The following is a 16,326-nucleotide window of genomic DNA, read 5'->3' as shown; positions in this document are numbered from 1 at the left end:
AGGGAGGGAAAAAGAGAATCGGTAGATTGGAAGAATTTGTTTCAAGTTTTTAAACTTGATTGAGAAAGAGAAGCTTGCAGTTTTTTTCCTGCGAAAGGCGGTCGAAAAAGTAGTAAAAGTCAAGGAAATCGGGCAACGAGGGATTTTTCGTCGAATCTCGTCGATCCTTCGATGATCGAAACTTTATTATTGCTAAGAAATGGAGAATCTTGGACGACAGAGCAAGGGTGAATATCAGTATTAAAAATAAATTAACATTTTATCTGTAAAATTATTGATCTTTTGATGATCGAAACTTTATTCGAACAGGCAGGAATATGTCACAAAATAAATTAATCCTTTATCTTCGAAAACGATCTTTCGATGATTAAAACTTTATTGCAGAAACAAGAGTAAATATCACTATTAAAAATAAATTAATCCTTTATCTCCAAAGGATTGATCCTTCGATGGCCGAAACTTTATTGCAGAATCTTGGACGAATCACGATAAAGCAAGAATAAATAGACAGGAATATATCACAAAATGAATTATTAATCCTTTATCCGCAAAAGATTGATCCTTCGATGACCGAAACTTTATTACAGAATCTTGAATAGTCAGTAATATATCACAAAATAAATTAACCCTTTACCTGCAAAAGATTAATTCTTCGATGGTCGAAACTTTATTGTAAAATCTTGGATGAATATCACAATAGAGCAAAGTCTAGCAAAGAATAGATGAATAGTGAGGAGTACATTCCAAAATAAATTAATCCTTTATTTCCAAAAATGAGTATTGCTAAGATATACAGAACCTTGGATGAATCACAACAAAGTAAAGATGAATACTCAGGAGTACATTACAAAATTAACCCTTTATCTGCAAAAGATTAATGGTCGAAACTTTATTGCAGAATCTTGGATGAATATCACAATAGAGCAAAGTGTAGCAAAGAATAGATGAATAGTGAGGAGTACATTCCAAAATAAATTAACCTTTTATCTCCAAAAATAAGTATTGCTAAGAAATAAAAAACCTTGGATGAATCACAACAAAATAAAGATGAATATTCAGGGGTACATTAAACATAAAATTAACCCTTTATCTGCAAAAGATTAATGGTCGAAACTTTATTGCAGAATCTTGGACGAATCATGATAAAATAAGGGTGAATATCAGTATTAAAAATAAATTAACCCTTTATCTCTAAAAACGATCTTTCCATGATCGAAACTTTATTGCTTAGAAATACAGAACTTTGGACAATATCAGTATTAAAAATAAGTTAACCCTTTATCTGTAAAAACGATGATCTTTCGATGATCGAAACTTTATTGCTTAGAAATACAGAACCTTGAACGAATTACGACAGAGCAGGGATGAATACTCAGGAGTACATTACAAAATAAATTAACTCTTTACCTACAAAAAATTAATCTTTCAATGGTTAAAACTTTGCAAAATCTTGGATAAATTATGATAAAGCAAGGATCTGCAAAAGATTAATCTTTCAATGGTTAAAACTTTATTGCAAAATCTTGGATAAATTATGATAAAGCAAGGGTGGATATTAGTATTAAAAATAAATTAACTCTTTATTTGCAAAAGATTAATCTTTCAATGGTTAAAACTTTATTGCAAAATCTTGGATAAATTATGATAAAGCAAGGGTTTATATTAATATTAAAAATAAATTAACTCTTTATCTGCAAAAGATTAATGCTTCGATGGCCGAAACTTTATTGCAGAATCTTGGACGAATCACGATAGAGCAAAGTGAATATCAATATTAAAAATAAATTAATTCTTTATTTGCAAAAGATTGATCCTTCGAAACTTTATTGCTAAGAAATGCAGAACCTCGAACCCAGCAAGGGTGAGTACATCGTGAGTCAAGAGTACATCGCAAAATAACTTAACCCTTTATCCCCCCCTCATTCCAAAAGAGAAAGGAAAAGGCTCGAAATGCACGGAGTTTCGACAGCCATCTCTCTCTCTCTCTCTCTCCACTTCTGCAACAGTCGTTCTTCCTCTCTCTTAATTCCTTTATTGTTCATCCTATTGCAGCAACCCCGTTCACGATCCCCTGCGAAATCGATCCATCTCTCGAGGCGTCTCGAGGCGTCGCAGGTGACTAGATCCAGCTCATAGAGGCGCAAGGCCTATAAACACCATTTCATCTGCTGACCGGTTGTCGAAGATGGAGACCTCACCGTGGGAAGAACGAGCTGGCCAACCGGGCCAACTATTGTCCCGAATAACCTAATCCCGATACGTGCTAGTGATGGACAATATATAATTGGCTTTGCGAAAGTGGCCTCTTTGACTATCACACCGAAATTTTCCTCGACTTGCGTTCCATATTAATTTCGACATGGATATTTACCATCAATATTTTAACGGATTCGCATTAATTTTCGTAAAATTTTGTATTTTCAACAGATAATGATTGCCATTAAGTAACACTTCCATAACACTTCCTAACTTCGTTCCATTTCTTAAAATTAATATCAAAGTGTTCCTTTTTATAATAATATATTCTTTAAATTAATATTTAAAAATATTTTTTAAAATTAACATCAAAGTGTTGCTTTTTATAATAATATATTCTTTAAATTATATTTAAAATTATATTTATATAAATTATTAATTCTTTAAATTAATATTTAAAAATATTTCTTAAAACTAATATCAAAGTGTTCCTTTTTATAATAATATATTCTTTAAATTAATATTTAAAAATATTTATTTTAATTTCTTAAAACTAATATCAAAGTGTTCCTTTTTATAATAATATTTCTTTCTTTTTCTAAATTAATATTTAAAAATATTTCTTAAAATTAATATCAAAGTGTTCTTTTTTAATAATAATATTTTTAATAATATTTTTATTTCTTTAAATATAAATAATATTAAATATAATAATTAAATATATAATATAGTATAATAATTAAATATATCAGTATTAAGTATAAGATAATTAAATATATCAAATATAATAATAATAACATTCTTTAAATACAACGATTATTTATCTTATCTTAATTGCACTCTTCTGCGCATAGGTTAGAATTACGGGGAACCCGTTCACCACCTTGCGAGGGGAGGGGGAAAGTATTGGGCAGACAGGTTCGCTGAATACAAAATTTTTGTTCGCTGGGGGTCTCCTCCTGGGAAAATCCTCCGCGATTTCGTAAGTACGCGGCCAAACACAGCTGAGCGTTTTTAGCTTCATGCAAATCCTCGTACCCCCCCCCTCCCCCCCCTCGATTTATACGAATCTAAAGACACGATGGCGAGAAAATGCGAACGATACGACGTTCCCGTTTGTTCACCCGTGAGAGTGAGACTCGATCAACTCCCCAACTCGATACTCTCTTTTCTTCTCTTTTTCGAAACTACTTCCCGTTTCGTTTCTTCCCCCGACATTTCGTGAGAATATCTACCGATCGCTTGTATGCAAATTATCGCATAAACCGATTCTATTCCTTCTTGGTTAACCATTACCAGTCATATACGCAGTTGAACAGTAATTACACCTTGTATTCGTGTTTATACGATCGAGAATTATTGCACGCGTGTTCCCCGTCTCCCTTTTTTTCCTCGCAACGACGCGAGAGATACGCGTTCCTCGTGCGAGGACATTTTCCGTTCTACGTTGTTCATGGTCGGCCAAAAGTCCACCTCCGTTACGCGAAACCTCGTAATTTCCCCCTTTTTGTATCAATGGTCTATATATATATATATTTATAATATAATATAATATGTATAATATAATAATACATTTATATTATTTCCTCAGTGTATATACACTCAAATCCAAGAATTATAATATCGTAAGATAAGATAAGATAAGATAAGAGTGTAATTTCCCCCTTTTTGTATCAATGGTTTCTCCTTTATTCTTATTATTATTTATTCTTATTTTATTTCTATATAATATAATATTATTATTATATATATAATATATAAATATTATATATATATATGTATATATATATATTTATATTTATATTATCTCCTCATATTTATATTATCACTCAAATTCAACAATTATAATATCGTAAAATAAGATAAAATAAGATAAGATAAGATAAGATAAGATAAGATAAGAGTGTAATTTCCCCCTTTTTGTATCAATGGTCTCTCCTTTATCCTTATTATTATTTATATTATCTCTATATAATATAATATTATTATATCATTATAATAATATTATTAATATAATTATTATTATATATATAATATATAAATATTATATATATATCTATAATATAATAATATATTTATATTATCTCCTCAGTGTATATACACTCAAATCCAAGAATTATAATATCATAAAATAAGATAAGATAAGATAAGATAAGATAAGATAAGAGTGTACGCTCGGATCCAAGCATCGCATCGTAAGCTTATACCGACAAACTTTTATTTAAGATTCTTTGGAAAGGATTGTACACAAGTTTCAAGAATCTTAATCAATTTTCTCTCCTCTCTCTCTCTCTCTCTCTCTCTCTCTCTCTCTCTCTCTCTCTCTCTCTCTCTCGTTGATTCGAGACGAGAACGATCGCCCCATTCTTTCAAAGAGGAAGAGTCTCGTCTTGAACGAATTTCAGAGCGGAGAGGAGAGGATTTTTCGCGCGAGCAGCGGCGTCGAAATCTCGAGCGTTTGATCTCTTCGTCCTCTTCTTCGTCGTGGTCGTCGTCCACTGGCCCAGCTCTATGCAAATGAGGGGGGGGTCGTGGGGAGGCGTCTGGTATTATGCGAGATGGTGGTTACGTTTCCTTCTCTCGCACCCCATAAATTACCGGGCGTGGAACAAGGTTTAATGGGACGGTGACCGTGCACCGTGTGCTGGTTACCGTATCGCGTGTTTGGCGCCGCGGCCCGCTCACGAGCGGAAAATACGAGAGTTTTATTTTATATTCGCCGCTCCCGTTCGAATCCGATACGAGCGGATGCGATGTGTGCTGCGCGCACCTAGCGGCCGGGAGCGCAATCTTTGTCGTTCGTATTTTCGTTCGCTTTCGTTCTATATGATAAAAAAAGGGCGAAAAGGAATCGAAAGCGAATGGGCAAAGTTGGAATAAGAGTGTTTTATTGCGCGCTATTCCAATGCTATTGTCGAATAATTCGTCGTTTTCCATCGACTTGATAATAAAAGGTAATTATATGGAAAAAGACGATTCCAATATTGTCGAATAATTCGTCGTTTTCGTTCGATTTGAATCGATAAAATACGAAAAAAAAGAAATAAAAGGTAATTATATGGAAAAAGGTATACGATTCCAATATTATCGAATATTCGTCATTTTCATTCGATTTGGATCGATAAAATACGAAAGGAAGAATAAAAGGTAATTATATGGAAAAAGATACACGATTCCAATATTGTCGAATAATTCGTCGTTTTCGTTCGATTTGGATCGATAAAATACGAAAGAAAAAATAAAAAGTAATTATATGGAAGAAAGTACACGATAGGATCGATAAAGTATGAAAGGAAGAATAAAAGATAATTATATTGAAAAAAGTGCACGATTCCAATGTTGTCAAATGTCCGTCGTTTTGTTTCGATTTGGATCGATAAAGTAAGCACTGTGTGTATAAAAGAGATTCGTGTGATGCGGGAAATGAGAAAGAAGACGAGAGGAAAAATAAAAGGTAATTGTATAGAAAAGGGCATCGTTCGTTACCGATAAAAAAGTTTTCGTTTGATTTGGATCGATAAAGTACGAAAGTATAGAAAAGAGTATTGTTCGTTAAAGTTATCGTTGGAATACGCATATTATATCGTAACTGCGTTTCCAATGCAAATATTCAAATATTCGTCATTTTCGTTTGATTTGGGTTGATTAAGTAAAATAAAATAAAATTAATGTTAAACATGCTATGCTTTATGTTACGTCGTGCGAGTGATTCTCACTCAAATACTCGTTGCTTTGATTTAATAAATATATAATCATAAAAAGATTTACACGATGCGAGACTTAATAAAAAGTTTCCTAACAACAACTTATTTCATATATCATTCTCGTGTCGAGGAAACAATTTCGAACGAACTCTCCGAGAAAACATTTTTCGCCTAGTAATATTTCTCCTATATTTCCCCTATATAAGGTTCAATCTAGACATCGATCGATCGAACGATACGAAAATTTTGTTTCGAAGAAAGAGAGCTATTCCTAAATTGAACAAAGTTAGGAATAGGAGACAAAAGCATCGTTTCCCAACACCAGAGCTCATTAGAATCGCTTCCTTAAGCGATTCCATTTCAGAGCAAAGGTGACGGCCGATAAATTCACTCGATCGCCTAAAATGGCGATATACGTGATTCGAATCAGGGAGGGAATAGAAAATCGCGACAAACGATAATGAAATATCGGCGGCCGTAAGTTAAGTTGGCCGAGTTATTATTTTCATTTGTTAGCCCGTTCGCGCGTCACGTGGCCGCCAGTTATCGCGAGAAATTGCTATAAATATGGCGGCCGTTTGTTGCATACGCGCAGGGACGAGCCTGCAAACACGGAGGATTTCCGGGACGATACTTTAAACGCGAGAAAGCAGAAAAGGTGGCATCCTAATTCCGAGTTACGATCGCGTTTCCCCCGAGCCAGTTCTCCCGGCCCGTAACGGTGAACGATCGTCCATTTAAATCGTCTGTATCGCGATTTATTGCGCCTCGCTCCCGGTTCTACGTCATGCCGTTTTCTTTCCAAGGGACGTCCCTGTAATTGGTCGGGTTGTTGCGAGTTTCTTCCATTTTCTTCCTCGCCTCCTCCTCCTCTTCCTCCTCGGCGAACCGCTCGGATAAAGTGAAGCGCTTTTGTGATAAATATGGATCGAGAATATGGCGGAATAATCTATTGCTTTTCTTTTTTTTTTTTTTTCTTTCTTTCTTTTACCTTTCTTTGATCAATTGTGAAATTGAATATGGCGAAGAATATTTGTTGGTAAATTCGATTCGAGGATTTTTCGCGCGCTTTTTTTTATTTTTGTTGCGAAATTAAATATGGCGAAAAATATTTGTTGGTAAATTCGATTCGAGAATTTTGCGGCATTTTTTTTATTTTTGTTGCGAAATTGAATATGGCGAAAAATTTTTGTTGGCAAATATGATTTGAGGATTTTTCGCGCGCTTTTTTTTATTTTTGTTGCGAAATTGAATATGGCGAAGAATATTTGTTGGCAAATTCGATTCGAGAATTTTGCGGCATTTTTTTTATTTTTGTTGCGAAATTGAATATGGCGAAGAATTTTTGTTGGCAAATATGATTCGAGGATTTTTCGCGCGCTTTTTTTTATCTTTGTTGCGAAATTGAATATGGCGAAAAATATTTGTACGATTCGAGGATTTTGCGCGCGCTTTTTTCATCTTTGTTGCGAAATTAAATATGGCGAAGAAAATTTGTTGGCAAATTCGATTCGAGAATTTTGCGGCATTTTTTTTATTTTTGTTGCGAAATTGAATATGGCGAAGAATATTTGTTGGTAAATTCGATTCGAGAATTTTGCTGCTTTTTTTTTATTTTTGTTGCGAAATTAAATATGGCGAAGAATTTTTGTTGGCAAATTCGATTCGAGGATTTTGCGCGCGCTTTTTTCATCTTTATTGTGAAATTGAATAAGATGAATCACCTTTGTGATAAACGTGGATCGAGAATATGATTCAAGAATTTTACGCGTGCTTTTTTCATCTTTGTTGCGAAATTAAATATGGCGAAGAATATTTGTTGGTAAATTCGATTCAAGGATTTTGTGCGCATTTTTTTCATTCTTGTTATGAAATGTATTATGAAAGATGAACTACCTTTGTGATAAACATGGATCGAGAATATGGCGGATAATTTATGACTTTCTTTTTTCTTTCTTTAATCAGTTGTGAAATTGAATATGGTGGATAATTTATGACTTTTTTTTTTCATCTTTCTTTGATCAATTGTGAAATTGAATATGGCGAAGAATTTTTATGATAAATATGATTCAAGGATTTTTCGTTTTTTTGCGATTTTTGTTGCGAAATTGAATAAGGTGAACCGCTTTTGTGATAAACGTGGATTGAGAATATGGCAGATAATTTGTGACTTTCTTTTTTCTTTCACCTTTTTTTGATCTGTTAATTGAAATTGAATATGGTGGATAATTTATGACTTTTTTTTTCACCTTTCTTTAATCAGTTAATTGAAATTGAATATGGTGGATAATTTATGACTTTTTTTTTTTACCTTTCTTTGATCAGTTGTGAAATTGAATATGGCGAAGAATCTTTGTAATAAATACGATTCAAGGATTTTATACTTTTTTGATCTTTGTTGTGAAATTGAATAAGATAAACCAACTTTGTGATAAACGTGGATCGAGAATATGGCGGATAATTTATGACTTTCTTTTTTCTTTCACCTTTCTTTGATCAGTTGTGAAATTGAATATAGCGAAGAATCCTTGTGATAAATATGATTCAAGGATTTTGCGCTTTTTGATCTTTGATCTTTGCGAAATTGAATAAGATGAAACTCCTTCGTGATAAATATGAATTAAAAATATGGGGTGAGATTTCTTTCTTTGTGAAATTGAATGAGACGAAATATCTTTGTGATCAAGTATAATTCAAGAATTTGTTACGCGACTTTTATAATTTTGATAAAGTGATAAATAAATATATAAAATTATTAGATTTCTTTGGTTATAGACATACCTACAAAGTTAACATTCTTGATGAACTGGTTTCAGAAGACCTGAATTTCACATCCCTTTCATTCGTGTTGCATAAAAAAATTCGTACAGAATTTTATTAAAAATCGAAAAAGAATTCGAAGATCGACTACGAAAGTAAAAAAACTACTTTCGAATTCGAACAAAACCCCTTCGATTGTTCTCGCGCGCATCCAAACTCGATTTTGGATGAAACTGACGATTTTTCCATCCGATAATCGATTGCCTCCGCAAAAGAGAAATTCATTGAATCCATTCCATCTCGTTCAGACACTTCATTCACGTCTGTATTTCGAATCGATCGACGTATAAAAATCGTGGACTAATACGATCAGTCGTTTACAAGCGTTAAGAGTAAGAAATTTAAACCTGTTCGCGCGAGATCAGGTTCAAGAGCCAGTCCTCTATCTGTCGCTCGTGTCGAAACCAGATGTTCGTTGGAGGTACAGATACCGGTCTGTATAAATATTGTATCTCTCTCCTCCTCTAAACGCATAATGCCTGCCATAGCGCCAAATTATCTTGCCAAACTTGTCCCACGAACATTATCCTCCTCGATAATCAATGAAATCTCTCGTCTACTTTCCGCCCTCCCCTTCTCTCCTCTCTTCGGATCCGGGGTGAAGAAATAATAAAATCGAATATTATCGTCCGTGCATTTAAAAGCAGATTCGAATATTTTTCGAATATTTTTCTTTTTTTTTTTAACTAATTAAATCTTGACACAGGCACAGTTTCAATATTTTTAATCTCTTTTTATTCGTTTGTTTGTTTATTTATTTTTTTCTTTCAGGATAAAGATAGTGAAAAACCGGTGGTGGTTGACAATTGTCAAGTAACGATTGGGAAATCTGTTCAACAAATCGTTAAAAAGTACACGCTCAAAGCGCCTAAGAAAACTTATTACGAGGACAGATTCATAAAGTTTAACTACAACTCGGAAGCTGCTAATTATCTTTTGAAGAAAAGGAACGAGGATCGATTGCAGAGGGACGAGATCGATGTGTTCAAACAGGTGAGGGGATGTTTACGTAACCTGTTCGATAAAAAGAAAATGGTTTCGAAATTATATTTGTTATAGCTTGGTATAGAATGAAATTGGAATTTTAAAATCTTGGATGGAATGGAATCTCTATATGGGGTGAGATTTCTTTCTTTGTGAAATTGAATCCTATTCACTCACATTACTTTTAACTTATTAAATATGTTAAATTTATTCGCAAATCTTTAATAAAACATATATTTTTTATAAACTTTTAAAAATTAATAAATCGATAAATATCTCAATATATAATAATAAATTTTACTATATTAATTTTAAAATTTTAAAAACAACTTTTAATCTTTTCAATGTAAAAGAAATATTTTTATTAAATTAAAATCTTAAATCTAAAAACAATTTCCAGTACTTTTACCATGTTACGACTTATTTCAACTTTAAAATGAAATTGACGGGCGATTTGTACACTTTTTAAAACTATCTTCAATTAAAGAAATTACAATAATCTACTTTTAAATTCTCTTTCAAATTTATATTAAAATAAATTATTCAAAATTATTTAATTTATTGAAACTCATTGAAACTCATTAAATATACTATATTTTGATTTGAATTATTATTATAATAAATATTTTTAATCATAAATTTATTTAAATTATTAAAACAACAATACATAAATTAAACTTAAGTATCTCTTATCGTGGAATATCAAATTAATTAAACAAGTCTCTCTAACTGGATATAAAAAGCCGCCATATTATTTAATTTTAATAGACGAATTTTAATACAGACGAAATATCATTGCAATCTCACCGAACGTCATTTCACTTTTCGATAAAAATTTATTTTATAATTTTATTTATCATTCGGTTTGAAAAATCGATTGTTCCTTTTCTCGTCGATTACTCGAAGAAATCGATTCTATATATATCCAATTTATTCATACATCTATGTGTATGTAATTGGAAATATCTCTAACTAAAAAAAAAAATTGCAAAAAAATATTAATAATATTAAATAATAATAAATTTATAGAAATAAATTATTTCTATAAATTTGATGTATTCTGATGCGTTTGTCATGTTACATATACGTGGAAAAGGCAAAAAAAAAAAAAAAAAAAAATTGGAAAATCTTGAGATAACTAAAAAAGAAAAAATCATACGAACAAAAAATATCTTGTGCCATAATTACTCGGATTAATCCTTTAAATTACCATATTACGTGGAAAAGGGGAAAAAATTAAAAAAATCTTGAGATAACTAAGAAAAATCATACGAACGAAATATAAAAAGTATACTTGAATTACTTTATATCATAATTACTCGAATTAATCCTACGAACTGCAATATTACATACACATAGAAAAATCAAAAAATTAAAAAAATCTTGAGATAACTAAGAAAAATCATAAGAACGAAATATAAAAAATATACTTGGATTATCTTGTGCCATAATTCCTCGAATTAATTCTACAAACTGCAATATTACATACACGTAGAAAAATCAAAAAATTAAAAAAATTTTTAGATAACTAAAAAAAAAGTTGCACAAATTATTTCTATAAGTTTGACGTATTCTTATTTATTTGCCATGTAACATACATGTGGAAAAGGGAAAAAAATTTGAAAAATCTTTACTTAGATAACTAAGAAAAATCATACGAACGAAATATAAATAGTATATTTGGATTACCTTGTGCCATAATTATTCGAATTAATCCTTTAAACTGCCATATTACACACACATGGAAAAAGCAAAAAATTTAAAAAAAAAAAGTTATACAAACGAAAAATAAGAAATATATGTTTTAACTATTCGAATTAATTTTCTATAAATTAACGAACTTTCATGTATGAGAATAACGTAATTGTGATGCGTTCGCCATATTGCATACACCTGGAAACGAATGTTCAAAAAATTAAAAAAATCTTGAGATAACTAAAAAAAAAATTTTACAAATGAAAAATAAAATATGTATGCTTAAACTATTTTATGAATTAATTTCTATAAATTCTATAAATTTCTATAATTTCTATAAATTGTAAGGAATTTTCACGTATGAGAGCAACGTAATTGTGACGCGTTCGCCATATTGCATACACCTGAAAATGAATGTTCAAAAAATTTGAAAAATCTCGAGAAAAAAAGAAAAACACGTACAAACGAAAAATAAAAAATGTATATACTTGATATCACCTTTATGCACACGGATTAAATCCTATAAATACGACTTTCAACGTGTGAGATTGAACGTTTGTTATGACGTGTTCGCCATATTGCATACACCTGGAAACGAATGTTCAAAAAATTAAAAAAATCTTGAGATAATTAAAAAAAAAATTTTACAAATGAAAAATAAAATATATATGTTTAAACTATTTTATGAATTAATTTCTATAAATTCGAGGTGTAACGAACTTTCACGTATGAGAGCAATGTAATTGTGACGTGTTCGCCATATTGCATACACCTGGAAACGAATGTTCAAAAAATTAAAAAAATCTTGAGATAACTAAAAAAAAAATTTTACAAATGAAAAATAAAATATGTACATACTTGATATCACCTTGTGCCTTTGTGCACACGGATCAAATCCTATAAATACGACTTTCAACGTGTGAGATTGAACGTTTGTTATGACGTGTTCGCCATATTGCATACACCTGAAAATGAATGTTCAAAAAATTTGAAAAATCTCGAGAAAAAAAGAAAAACACGTACAAACGAAAAATAAAAAATGTATATACTTGATATCACCTTTATGCACACGGATTAAATCCTATAAATACGACTTTCAACGTGTGAGATTGAACGTTTGTTATGACGTGTTCGCCATATTGCATACACCTGGAAACGAATGTTCAAAAAATTAAAAAAATCTTGAGATAATTAAAAAAAAAATTTTACAAATGAAAAATAAAATATATATGTTTAAACTATTTTATGAATTAATTTCTATAAATTCGAGGCGAATTTTCACGTATGAGAGCAATGTAATTGTGACGCGTTCGCCATATTGCATACACCTGAAAACGAATGTTCAAAAAATTGGAAAAATCTCGAGAAAAAAAGAAAAACTCGTACAAATGAAAAATAAAAAATGTACATGCTTGATATCACCTTGTGCCTTTGTGCACACGGATCAAATCCTATAAATACGACTTTCAACGTGTGAGATTGAACGTTTGTTATGACGCGTTCGCCATATTGCATACACCTGAAAATGAATGTTCAAAAAATTGGAAAAATCTTAAAAAAAAAGAAAAACTCGTACAAACGAAAAATAAAAAATGTACATACTTGATATCACCTTGTACCTTTATACACATGGACCAAATCCTATAAATACGACTTTCAACGTGTGAGATTGAACGTTAGTTATGACGCGTTCGCCATATTGCATACGCAATATGGAAAAAGCGATATAATCTATCGACGCATAAGAACGATCGTATTAAACCTATTTCTTCCTTTTTTTTCTTTTTCTTTTTCTTTTCTTTTTTCGTAGAATCGCGTTTCGATTCCGCGAACGGTGGTCGGCGGCAACGCTCGCCTCGTCGCGAGAATCGTCTAAATTAGCATAAAGAGCGGCGCGGATGTGGGCGCCACAGGTATCCCTCGGTTCGTGTTTATCGACGGGGGCACGTAATCTCCGATAATCGGCAGAGATAAGATCGAAATCACGGCGAGCCGCGTGGAAATTACTGTTTTCAGAGTTTCAGCCGAGGGAAACGTGGAGTTGGAGTTTTCGCGGGAACAAAAAAAGGAGGGAAGGAAAAGGGGAAAAAGGCGAAAGAGACGAGTTTTCCTTATATACTGTGTACTCGAGATATCCTCCTCGAAGTGGAGTAAAATCTATAAGCATTTCCACGTGTTGTGGAAATTTCAAGTGACGTGGAATGAATATTTATCGGGGATATTTGATAAAGAGGCGACCAGAGTTGGCTGTGTGTAAAATTCAACAGCCGTCGTCTCGAAAGTTGAAAGTTTCCTCCTTCGTTCGATTGCGCAATTGTTTCAATTTTCATCGAGAAGAATACTCTCCTCAATCTTTTGAGACTTGTCGCGTCTCAAAGATTCGAAGAATTATATTATTATTCTATTCCTCGGATTCGATCGGATTCACAGCGATAATCGCTTGCTAAATCCTCAAAATCCTCTAGGGGATTTTTATTCTTAGAGATTTTTCTCTCGAAGAAATTTTACAAAAGCTTCCCTCCTTTCGATTTTCACGCGTTGTATGTATTTTATTTTTTACTTTCAGGCGGTTATTATTATTTTAGGCTAGGCTAGGTTAGGCTAGATTAGTTAGGCTAGTCTAAGTTAGGTTAGGTTAGATTAGGCTAGGTTAGGTTAGGTTAGGCTAGGCTAGGTTAGGTTAGGTTAGGCTAGGTTAGGTTAGGTTAGGCTAGTCTAAGTTAGGTTAGATTAGGTTAGGTTAGGTTAGGTTAGGTTAGATTAGGTTAGGCTAGGCTAAGCTAGGCTAGCCTAGGTTAGGTTAGGTTAGGTTAGGTTAGGTTAGGTTAGGTTAAGTTAGGTTAGGTTAGGTTAGGTTAGGCTAGGCTAGGCTAGGCTATGCTAGGCTAGCCTAGGTTAGGTTAGGTTAGGTTAGGTTAGGTTAGGTTAAGTTAGGTTAATAATTAATATAATATATAACAATAATTATATAAATTGGGATAAATTTAATTGATGTTGATATTAAAAAAATTTGTTAAATTTTCAATTTATTATCTCATATGAAAAATTATTCAGTAGTGAAAAGGAAAAATTCCAATTTTTAAAAAATACATTATTTGGATTATTGAAAATTCATCATTTTTAATTATATTAATTGATCTAAAGTACATAATAATTATTAAAAATAAGAATACTCCAGTAATTAGGAATTAACCTATCCAGGTTAGGCTAGGCTAGGCTAGGCTAGGCTAGGTTAGGCTAGGTTAGATTAGGTTAGATTAGGTTAAAACTCGATATCTATTAAATTTTTATAACTTATGACTTTTTAATTATTATTCGATGAAAGAGAAAACGAGTGCAATAATATCGCTTCTTTGCTGCATCCGAAATATTCGAAACTCTTTGGAAAAGGAAGAAGGTGAAAAATTCGATCGGAAATTTCGAGAAGGGAACAAAAAAAGAACGAAATTATCGATCGATCGATCTAGATGAACGTAATTTCCTGCGTGAAACGCTACTTCGATGCTGCTATCGAATGTACATTGTACCGTGACATCGACCTGTCAATCTATTCTCTTCTTCTCTCTTTTCCTCCCCATCTCTCGTAAACCAGTCTGTCAGTTCACCACGCCTCGCTTTTTTATCATTATTATTATTATTATAAACGATTTAGCCGGTGTGCAGTCTCGCTAACTGGCGCGCAACGATCGAGATTCACAGAGATAATATCACAGCGTATCCTCGCTGCTTTCGTTTTTGAAAACGAAAAGTGGGAAGAAAATGTCGGAGGAAGGACAGAATTCTCTAGGGAGGATATCCTCTGGAGAGATTCGTCGAAGAAAATCGATTTTGCAAAAGTTTTTTTCTTCTCCTTTTTTCTATTTTTTTTTTTTTTTTTTGTGAAATTTTTCTAACGCGTTTTACAAACGAAATCTTCGAATCGTCGCGATATATATATCGATATATCGTTCGTGTTTCAATACTTGATCGATTAATCGTATTTATCTCGCCGATAGATCGATTCTTAATTAAAATCGTCTGTTTATAAAGACGTTGTATCACGTTGTTAATATATATTCTCAATAGAAGATGATCAATTTTTCAAGATAACTTTGTTGCTATAAAATACAATATATCTTGTCATCAAAAATAATCTCTAGATCAGAATCACGATTTCTACCTTTTATATAGATAACTTTCGAACACCTAGAAAATTTCAATAATTTCAGAAATTGGATTAAAGAAAAAAGATCCGTAAAATTCCACAGATATTCATTTTTCCAAGCGCTATTTGATAAAAGAAAAGAGAGAGAGAAAAAAAAAAATATCCTCTTTGTCAAGTGTCGTTTAAACCACACTAAACCCTGACAAACGGCACAGGTGGACTCTCTGCATACTAGATGGCAGAGGAAATTTATGCACCAATTAATGGTGAAAGAAAACGTAATACCAGGGGTGAGACAGAAACAAGTGCTGCGCGCAAACCACTTATCCACGGAAAACAAGTTGCCTGGAAACTTAGCTGGCCGGCCTAGGGAGCTGTGGGACGAGGATCAGTTTGAAGATGGAATGTGGAAATCGAAGCCGCGAAAGAGGCCTTTAATAGGCATTATAGACTCCATATTAGATATGCCCGGATTCCAAACTTCGCCGCGTCCAACGTTGCCAAGTAAGAGTTTCATAATAGTATTTTAAATAACGTCTCGCTCGGTTTGCGAGCTAATGCTGCTGCGAGCACCGAAACATTTCATTCTCTCTCTCTCGCTCTCTCTCTCTCTCTCTCTTTCTTATTCCTCCTTCTATTTTTCCCCTAATATTTAACGTAACGAAAAAATTCGTATTTTAATCTCACGCGTATTTGCATCGAAATCGTCATCGCCTCGATTCGAGTTGTTTTTTCTTATCACAAATCGTTCGAATATTTCTTTCTTTTCTTTTTTTTTTTTTT

At 32.4% G+C, this 16,326-nt stretch overlaps 1 protein-coding gene across 4 annotated transcripts in view; it reads left to right on the top strand.

Moving 5' to 3' along the window:
- Positions 1-16,326, top strand: part of LOC122716476 (protein cortex-like) — a 220,163-nt gene that overhangs the window by 199,335 nt on the left and 4,502 nt on the right. For 3 of the 4 annotated variants that reach the window (XM_043939582.1, XM_043939580.1, XM_043939584.1), the window contains exons 2-3: positions 9,492-9,713; positions 15,759-16,047. In XM_043939582.1, coding sequence (XP_043795517.1) covers positions 9,492-9,713; positions 15,759-16,047 — 511 coding nt within the window. The remainder of the gene's footprint in view (positions 1-9,491; positions 9,714-15,758; positions 16,048-16,326) is intronic. The other variant, XM_043939581.1, reaches the window with a different exon arrangement.

Source organism: Apis laboriosa, unplaced genomic scaffold (assembly GCF_014066325.1).
Source record: "Apis laboriosa isolate Shangri-la unplaced genomic scaffold, ASM1406632v1 scaffold46_cov150, whole genome shotgun sequence".
Lineage (NCBI taxonomy): Eukaryota > Metazoa > Arthropoda > Insecta > Hymenoptera > Apidae > Apis > Apis laboriosa.
This window is presented reverse-complemented; position numbering and strand designations above follow the sequence as displayed.